General features: G+C 45.3%; 2 protein-coding genes across 2 annotated transcripts; one reads left to right on the top strand and one right to left on the bottom strand.

Annotated features, from left to right (window-relative positions):
* The first annotated feature begins 613 nt into the window (after nucleotides 1-613).
* LOC121995642 (UDP-glycosyltransferase 73C6-like) lies at nucleotides 614-2,375 on the top strand. The gene has a single exon (XM_042549382.1). The coding sequence runs from the start codon at nucleotides 802-804 to the stop codon at nucleotides 2,299-2,301; it is 1,500 nt and encodes a 499-aa protein (XP_042405316.1). The 5' UTR covers nucleotides 614-801; the 3' UTR covers nucleotides 2,302-2,375.
* A 3,238-nt stretch (nucleotides 2,376-5,613) lies between these two features.
* Nucleotides 5,614-6,030, bottom strand: LOC121993864 (protein MKS1-like). The gene has a single exon (XM_042548145.1). The coding sequence runs from the start codon at nucleotides 6,028-6,030 to the stop codon at nucleotides 5,614-5,616; it is 417 nt and encodes a 138-aa protein (XP_042404079.1).
* Nucleotides 6,031-9,818: the final 3,788 nt, after the last annotated feature.

Here is a 9,818-nt window from a genome sequence, read left to right as displayed (position 1 = left end):
GCCCAGCGTCCGCTGACTCTTGGTTCGGACAGGATCAATTGGTAGTATTTTTTTAGTTTTAAATATAAACTAAAAATAAATAAAAGATTATAAATATATAAAAAAATTATTGAAAAAAAAAATTGATAAAAAAATTGATAAAGAAATTAATTTAAAAAATTAATAAAAATAAATAAAATTTAAAAAAATCGAAAAAATATAAGTATTATGAAACAAATAATAAATTAAATTAATTAAAAAATAAAAACTAAATAAAATTTATATAAAATTGAAAAATAAAGTATTGATAAAAAATAATAAATTAAATTAATTTAAAAATAAAAACTAAATATAATTAAAAATATAATTATATGAGAGTTATTTTTAAATAAAATTAATTTAAAAATTAAAATTAAATGAGAATTAAATGAAATAAAAAAAATTAAAAAAAAAATAAAGAGGAGAGTACATGCGTCTTTTGGCAGTGAGAGAGAGGAAAGGGGAGGGGTGCGTGTGAACGGGGAGGGAAAAGCAGCTCTCTTTCGCCTTTTAGCTCTCTTTCGCCTTTTAGAGCAGGTGACCCTATTCTCATATTCGACCTGATCGAAAAAGTGTCGACAGCGGACGGTCCTTCTAAAAAAAACTCTCTCTTGATTTGTCAAACGCGTGGCATGTATCTGCTCCACAAAATTGTTATCTAAATTTCCGCCGGATGATTCGTTTGGAGCCCGGCAACGCAACTTCGCTCCTATCTACTTCAATGCACTCGATCGATCACTTCCCTGCAGGTAGCGTCGAGCATAGTGCAGGCGGATTTTCACCATGAGCGGCAGCAATCGGAAGCCCGTCCACTTCGTCCTGATTCCCTTCCTTGCTCAAGGCCACATGATCCCCATGATCGACTTGGCCCGCGTCCTCTCCCTCCGCGGCGCCCTCGTCACCGTCGTCACTACCCCTGCCAACGCCTCCCGCTGCGCTTACGTTGTTGACCGCGCCAACGAGGCCGCCGGCGGCGACGAACCGCCGATCCGACTCGTCGAGATCCGCTTTCCCTGCGCAGAGGCCGGATTGCCGGAGGGATGCGAGAGCATCGACCTCATCCCCTCCGCCGATCTCACCCACAATTTTTTCACGGCGTTCGGGATGCTGCGGGAGCCGCTGCTGCTCCACCTCCGGCAGCAGCGGGGCCGGCCCAAGCCGAGCTGCCTCGTCTCCGACTCCTGCATACTGTGGACGGGCGACGTGGCTCGGGAGCTGCGAATCCCTCGTTTGATCTTCGAGTCGTCCTCCTGCTTCTACCTCCTCTGCAGCCACGCCGTGAGCGAGCTGGAGCACGCAGAGGACTCTGCTTCGTCGCCGTTCGAACCCCTCCTTGTGCCCGAGTTGCCTCACCGAGTAGAGACGGTGCGCGCCCAGTCGAGCAGGTTCTTCGACCTACCAGGGTTCAAGAGGTATCGCGAGGAGTGGGTGGAGGATCAATCCTCTGCCCATGGTTTCTTGATCAATACCTTCCGTGAATTGGAGTCGCCGTATCTCGATGGATACGAGAAGGCGGTCGGCAAGAGGGTTTGGCCCGTCGGCCCCTTTGCCCTCTGTTACAAGGACGGGGAGAAGGTGTCGAGAGGGAACCGGGTGGCGACCGACGTGGCCGACCGCATCTTGAGATGGCTGGACGCCAACGAGCCCGGGTCGGTGGTGTACGTCAACTTCGGGAGCCTGGTGAGGAACAGCCCGTCGCATCTGCAGGCGGTGGGGCTCGGCCTGGAGGCATCGAACAGGCCGTTCCTCTGGGCGGTGAAGCAGGAGGAGACGTCGGAGGAGGAGATGGAGGCGTGGCTATCCCTGTTTGAGGAGAGGACGCGGGCTCGTGGTCTGACGACGAGGGGGTGGGTGCCGCAGGTGCTCATCTTATCGCACCCTTCGGTGGGGGGATTCATGACGCACTGCGGTTGGAACTCGACGCTGGAGGCGGTGGCAGCCGGCGTGCCGATGATCACGTGGCCACACTTTTGGGACCAGTTCCTCAACGAGAAGCTGGTGGTGAATGTGCTGGGGATCGGCGTGGCGCTCAAGCCCAATACCGAGGCCGTCTTCATCTCTCATCTCAGCCATGGTTTGATCGGCGGGGAGGATGTGGAGAAGGCGGTGAAGGAGTTGATGGACGGAGGGGAGGAAGGAGAAGAGAGGAGGAAGAGAGCGAGGGAACTGGGGGAGAAGGCCAGGAAGGCAATGGAGGAAGGAGGTTCTTCGTACGAGGAGTCGAATCTGATGATTCAACATGTGCTCCAGCTCGGAGAGGAGCTCGAACATGAATGCGTGTAATCAAAAAAGGTAATTCGAATTTTAAAATAAATTAAATAAATTGATTTAAATGTTATTGAGTTCTTAGTTTGAGTCTATTTCATTATTTATTAATGGGTTTGATATTATAAAATTATTTATTTATGAGTTATTAAACATGCATGCAATATGCTCCATATCAACTTAATTTACACTGATCACGTCATCACTACTACAACACCAAAAAGTTTTTAAAAAAAATTATGGCCACTTCTTTTTCATTTATCATACCTAAAATCTTCTACCAAAACTATCCATAATTTTTTTATCCATTTGACAATTTCATAGAACAACTTTATTCAATATAAATCAAATTGGAGATTTATATTGAATTGAACCGTTTTATAAAATTGTCAAATGAACCAAAATTACAAATAATTTTGATTAAAACATCCTAGTAAAAATATCCTTCCGCCCTCCCAAAATCCTCCAACTCCTCACTCATCGATCGGAACTCCGTCACCGGCGACGCCTGGCCACAAATAAGATTGCTCAGGTCATTCTAGATCAGAGCATGCAGAGAAAAAGGGACTCTGGTTGCGCCCTTCTGTCCACCCAGTCTGTTCATCAGCACTTAGCAGACCGACCTGGACTGTCTCAATCATACCCGGGCGAGATAGAAGGCGCTATGTGACAACGGGTCAAGGAATCATAATTGATCCCGTCCGAAAGCTGAGTCGGGTGAAGGCGGACATTGATGTACTGGAAGTTGACAGGAAGTCACCGCGGCGTCTGATCTACCTGGCACCCCTCGGAAAGGTTCGCACGGGGCGGCTGACAAAGGAAGATGACCAGGATGATGACACTGCGGCTCTGCGCACACTCAGACGAGCCCACGAGTCGTTAGAGACCAGAAACCAGGAGAAAAGTCTCCGGATCAAGCCCTCCGACGTTTAAGTCAAGTACTTTTTCCCCAAAAAATACAGAGAAATGACGAAAAGTAAAGACGAGCAAGAAATGACGAGTGAGCGTACCTACATAAGGGACAAAGCATCCCTTTTTATATTGCAACGGAAGTTTCTGGGTCTGACGAGTGTTAGAGAATGTCGGCTGTCAGGCTTTGTCTAGCGGTGAATGGCACGTGGCACCTTCTTATAGGCTGGCGGTAGAATCAAAGGTAATGAGCCCCGACTGTTAGCATATTCCCTGACATACTGATTATTCTCTGACATTCTCTGACAGGCAGTTACGATTCCCTAGCTTGTTTGTCTTAGGGCGCCTGGACGCTAGGTCTGCATTCCTAAGTTTGTACCCCGACCTGCTTCTGTATGCTGTGATCCGTGATTTGTATGTCCCGACTTGTGGGCCAGGCCAGTATCCCGACCTGCTCCTGTCAGCTGTTATCCGTGGCCTGTACATTCCGACTTGTACTCCAGATCTGTATCCCGACCTGCTTCTGTCCGCTATTATCCATGGCGTGTACGTTCCGACCTGTACGCCAAATCTGTATCCCGACCTGCTTCTGTTCGCTGTTATCCATGGCCTATACGTTCCGACCTATACGACAGATCTGTATCCCAACCTGCTTCTGTTCGCTGTTATCCATGGCCTGTACGTTCCGACCTGTACGCCAAATCTGTATCCCGACCTACTTCTGTTCGCTGTTATCCATGGCTTGTACGTTCTGACCTGTACGTCAGGTCTGTATCCCTACCTACTTCTGTCCGCTGTTATCCATGGCGTGTACGTTCCGACCTGTACGCCAGATCTGTATCCCGACCTGCTTCTGTTCGCTGTTATCCATGGCCTGTACATTCCGACCTGTACGTCAGGTCTGTATCCCGACCTACTTCTGTCCACTGTTATTCATGGCGTGTACGTTCCGACCTGTACGCCATATCTGTATCCCGACCTACTTCTGTTCGTTGTTATCCATGGCCTGTACGTTCTGACCTGTACGCAGATCTGTATCCCGACCTGCTTTTGTTCGCTGTTATCCATGGCGTGTACGTTCCGACCTGTACGCCAAGTCTATATCCCGACCTGCTTTTGTTCGCTGTTATCCATGGCTAGCACGTTCCGACCTGTACGATAGGTCTGTATCCTGGCCTGCTGTATTTCGCCCGAGGCCTTTCCTTCTGCGCCCCTACCTGGCCTGTGGGTCCTCTCCTTAGCTGTGCTTGGTCTGTGGATCCAATTCTCGGTTGTACCCGGCCTGTGAGCCCGGTTCTTGATTGCTATCGAGGCTGGATCCGATCCAACTTGGAATCCTATTCTTTGATTGCCCCGTCAACTGGGACTCTGACCACAGTCACGCAAGCTTGACTTCTGACCTCCACGGGGGCTAGACTTCTAACCTCCACGTAAGCTTGACTTCTGACTTCCACGTAAGCCTGACTCCTAACCATCCTATGGTCTTGACTCCTAACCGCATCATCTTACTGACCCCACGATCATGCACCATATCAATAACCATCTGTCAGAGAATAACTATTGCATGTCAAGGAATATTCCAACGGTAGGGGTCATCTAAAAATAGAACCTTCCTCCAGTCTATATGAGAAGGCCACGTGTCCTCCACCACCCGACAAGTTCTGACACCGGACACCCTCTGGCAGGGGTCAGTCTCCAGAAGGTACACATTGTCGTATAAAAAGGAATGTCCTCCCTTGCGCAGGTACGCTCACTTGCACACTTGTTTTCTACTTTTCTTCTTCGTACACTCTTCATCTGGGGAAAAAGTACCTGATTGGAGCGTTGGAAGGTCTGCTCTAGGGACTTTTTTCCTAGTTCTCGGCTTCTAACATTCCGTGTGCTTGTCTGAGTGTGTGCAGAGTTCTAGTACCGCCGGCTCAGACCCAGCAGTCCTTCAAGGCCACGTGGGTATCCGTTCTCTGAAGCCTGTGCGACCGCAGCATCACTGTCTCTTCCCCGTCAACACCTACGATACTTCATCCACTCTTCATCCGATTCAAATTTCGGACAAGATCATTTGTTATTATAAAATTATTTAATTATAAGTTATTAAACATGCATGCAATATGCTCCCTATCAAACTTAATTTAAATGATTACATCACTACTACTACAACACCACCAAAAAGTAAAAAAAAAAAAAATTATGGCCACTTCTTTCTCATTTATCATTCCTAAAATCTTCTACCAAAACTATCCATAATTTTTTTATCCATTTGAAAATTTCATAGAACAACTTTATTCAATATAAATCTAATTGGAGATTTATATTGAATTGAACCGTTTTATAAAATTGTCAAATGAACCCAAATTAGAAATAATTTTGATAAAAACATCCTAGTAAAAATCTCCTTCCGCCCTCCCAAAATCCTCCAACTCCTCACTCATCGATCGGAACTCCGTCTCCGGCGACGCCTGGCCACAAACAAGGAGGGCTCAGGTCATGCAAGAACAGAGCAGGCAGCGCAGGCGAGGACGGCGACAAGGGGGGAGTTCCAACCAAGGCCAACGACTCCCCGGTCGACATACCGCCGGAGCGCTTCGGCCCTCGGGCTTTCACCCTCACCGGAAACTGCTGCGGGTTGCCGGCGGACTTGACGGCGGCCGGCAACGACGACGGCCCTGTCAGGCTCTGCACCAGCGCCTTGAACTCGCTGGCGTCGGCATGGATGACATCGGGCGACACCAGGTACACGACGACGGCCTTCCGCTGGGGCTTCTGCGCCTTGTGCGACTCATCACGAACAGCCAGCGGCGGCGGCCGCCGCCCCTTCAACTGCATCTTTGAAGACGACATGCCGAGTGCTTAAATTATCTGCCTATGGTAGAACTCACCACCTGCAATTTAATTATATAGATAAACTTTTGGCAATGTGAATAGGACAATAAGTCAAAATAGAGCTCAGTTCGAGTTAAACCGAATTGGTTCAAGGCCAATCGAGCTCAAGTTGAGTCAGACCGAGCTCAGATCAATTTAGATCGAGTCCGAGTCAAATCAAATCAAGCTCCGACCAAATCAGCACTTAAAGAATACCTCAAGTTAATTCAGGTCTAATCATATTTGAATGTGGTCGGTACAAATTGAGAATTGACTCAGCATTTGTTGAAGCAACAAAGGAAGAGGTGTGATCTAAACCAGGAACATTCTTTCACTTTAGGTAACTAACTCTCTATTTTTCTTACTTTTCTCTACTCTACCTTTTAAGCTCTCTCTTGAGTCTTTTCAAATCTTTGCTCAAAGGATAAGTCGGTATGATGGAAGTTGGTCGATTGAAGCTGCCTAAAGGAAATCTGTCTATTAAAAGATGACCTGAAGGATGTCGATCTATTGAAACCTAACCTGAAGGAAGTCAACCTCATGAGATGCCTAACTTGATAGAAGATTGACTTGACGCAGGATGCCGAACGTCCTCTTAGGTGAGAGGATATTTAATCTTCAAAAGAATGAATTTAACAGGATTTGATCCTCACCCAATGAAATAACTACCATCCGAATACCAACTAAACTACACCGTGGTGGGGGCTGATATCAAATCCATCTTAGTTCTTATATCTGATCTAAATTAAATTCATCAAAAAGTTGGCACTTTTGATTACTCCAAATATTCATTAGGTGAATAGTAGTGTTGCTAGTTGCAATTATAGCTTATAATTTTTTGCCCACTTGTGAGTTGGTAGGTTTTGGTAATCTGGTGCAGTTGACTTCTGGAGGAAGAGGTCAGCGAACGCATGGTCGATGACTAAGAAGGCATGTGGTCTCCAAGTGGATCGACTTTCTTATGATCACCATCATCATCACAATCGTCGCAGACTTTTCTCCATTAATTCCTCCTTATTTCAAGAGTTCAACCGAGATATGTCGATCAGGATCACCATGCAAATAGCCGAAGGTCGTCTTTTACTTATTTCCTAATATATATATATATATATATATATATATATATATATATATATATATATATGACTACTTTTTCCTTGCAGTGAAGCATTGAGGACACTGGAAATGAATATGGAAGTGGCTGCATGATCCTCAAAGAATACGACTAGATCTTCAGGAAAATCTACACTAGAAATTGTCTCTCCTTTTATTTTAAGTAGACAAAGAAAATAAACATAATTCCCATGCAATCCAATCCGTACGTCTTTTTCTTTGGCATTAAGGCAGAGTTAGATTTTTCATATAATGGCAATGACAAACTCTTGTGCTGATAATTTGTCAGGATTAAGTGGGTGGAGTGTTAGTGTAGGAAAGAAGTCGAAGGTGATGTTTTTTTGGAAATTATATTTGTGTTGGAAATTTAATTGACATTTTAAGACTATATATCTATATTTAAAATTATATCTTCTTAGAAATTCGAATTAGGTTTTTGACACTATATTTGTGATCCTTTCTGGAAATTGAGTCGGACAGAGGCTGACCGCATTGTCGCTGGTGCTGACGGAAAGTCGCCGTGACGCCTGGTTGATTTGGTACCTGCAAGAAGGGTTCTCACGAGCGGATGACAGGGGAGTGGTGACGAGGATGATGACGCGAGGGCCCTGCGCACACTCAGACAAGCCACCTCTATGTTAGAGACCTAGAACCAGGGAAAAAGTCTTCAGGTCAGGTCCTCCGACGCTCAAGTCAGGTATTTTTTCCCCAAAAACAAGTGAAAGGACGAAAAGTAAAAGACGAGAATGAAATGATGAGTGAGCGTACCTGCATAGAGACAAAGCTTCCTTTTTATATGGTCGTGGATGCTTCTAGAGTCTGACGGGTGTCAGGGAATGTCGGTTGTCAGGATTGGTCTGGCGGTGAATGATACGTGGCGTCTTCCCATAGGTCTAGGAAGGGATCAACGGACAATGAGTTTCAGACCATTAGCATATTCTCTGACAGACACTGATTATTCTCTGACAGGTTATTACGACTCCCTGGCTTGATTGTCGTATAGCGTTGCCTACCCCGATCCGTTATCCTTAGCTTGGTTCCTTGCACCCGCAATTCCTGCCCTGTGAACACAGACCTGTCTTTCCCAGCGCATTCTCTGGCTTGTTTGTTGTCCCGCCAATCCAGATCTGTACGTCCCACCCTATATTTGCCATTCGATCTATCTTGGTAGATCCAGGTCCCCCTCTCGACCGTATGTCTTTGGTCCGAATATCCTGCTCTGAGTGTAACACCCCAAATTTCATGATTTGGAGTCCTAAAAGACATTATTAAAATCTAGAAATGCTTTAGAAAAATTCTAGAGATTTTTAGAAATTTTTAGAGTAATTTTACGTAATTTTTGGAGTTCGGTATTTTTACCAAAAGAAAGAAGTTGTGACAAAATAAAATGTCCAAGCCGAGGCTCGAACCGGCAACCCCTGACCCAAGTAAAACCCAGCTAACCAACTGGGCTAGCAGTTATTATTTTATTTAGTAAAGGAAGAATTTTATTTAAGTAATAGAAGTTAATAGCGAGAAATAATAGGAAGAAAATAAGTTGCAACCGGGATTCGAACCCACGAGATGCGCCTTAAGCCGAACGCAGCCAACCAACTGATCCAGCGATCATTTCTTATTAAAGAAGGAGAAAAATTCCATTTAAGCAAAAGTTGGAACATTTAAAATAAATTGGGAAAAAGGTGCACGGTTGAGGGATTCGAAACCCAGACTTGTGATTTGGTCAAAACCTGGCTGACCAACTATTCCAGCCGTCGGTTCTGTTTAGAAAAGGTAGGAAAATTATTTAACAAGTTAATAGAATATGGAGATTATAAAGAGGGATAAGTTGAGGTGGTAAATTCCCAAACCGAAAACCCTTTCCCCTCTCCTTTCCTCTCCCGATCGCGAGCGACGGCGATTCCTTCTCGGGCGAAGACGAAGCCGAGGCTAGGTCTTCTCTCCGGCGGCCGACCAAGGGGTCTTTCCAAGGGGTTTTTCCACCGTCGCGAGCACCCCGTCAAGGAGAACACGGTGACGAGAAGAAATTGACGAGTCTTGCGGTTTCTCCGAAACCCTAAAGGTCTTCCTTGGCTATAAGTCCAAGAAAAGCCTAAGGTAAGTTGCTACTCACCTGCAGAAGAGTAGTTCCGGATTCTCGTTTCTTTCTTGTTTTCGAATTGGCGTGAGTTCTTTTCGATTGGCCTCTTTCCGGATGTGTTTTTGAATTGTCTCGAGGTTTCACAGGGGTTCTTGCTCCTTTAGTTTGGATTCGAAATTTAGCTAGTGTTTGCTGTATGAAAGAAGCTCAATGTTCATCAGAAAGGTTTTCCGTGGTTCTGTGGTGATCGAGTTATCTACGGTTGAGCTCAGTTCCGATTTCTTAACTGAAAGAATGAGACTTAGATTGGGTTTCTTATGAAGTTCTAGCTTTGGTCTAATGATGTTGTGCAGGTTCTTCCTTGAGATAACATGGGTATATAGGAGAGATTTGGAATAGATATAGGTTCTTACGCATTTGGCTGTTTAATGTGAAGTTCTTTTCTTTTTCAAGATGAGCATGGTTAAGGGAATCGTGGTCTTGATATCATGATCATGTTTGTCTTCGATTTAGTTTGGGATAGCTTAATAGTATTGTACGGAATTATGCTGTAGGGTTGATTTTATTCTAGTTCCCC

Source organism: Zingiber officinale, chromosome 6A (genome assembly GCF_018446385.1).
Source record: "Zingiber officinale cultivar Zhangliang chromosome 6A, Zo_v1.1, whole genome shotgun sequence".
NCBI lineage: Eukaryota > Viridiplantae > Streptophyta > Magnoliopsida > Zingiberales > Zingiberaceae > Zingiber > Zingiber officinale.
This window is presented reverse-complemented; position numbering and strand designations above follow the sequence as displayed.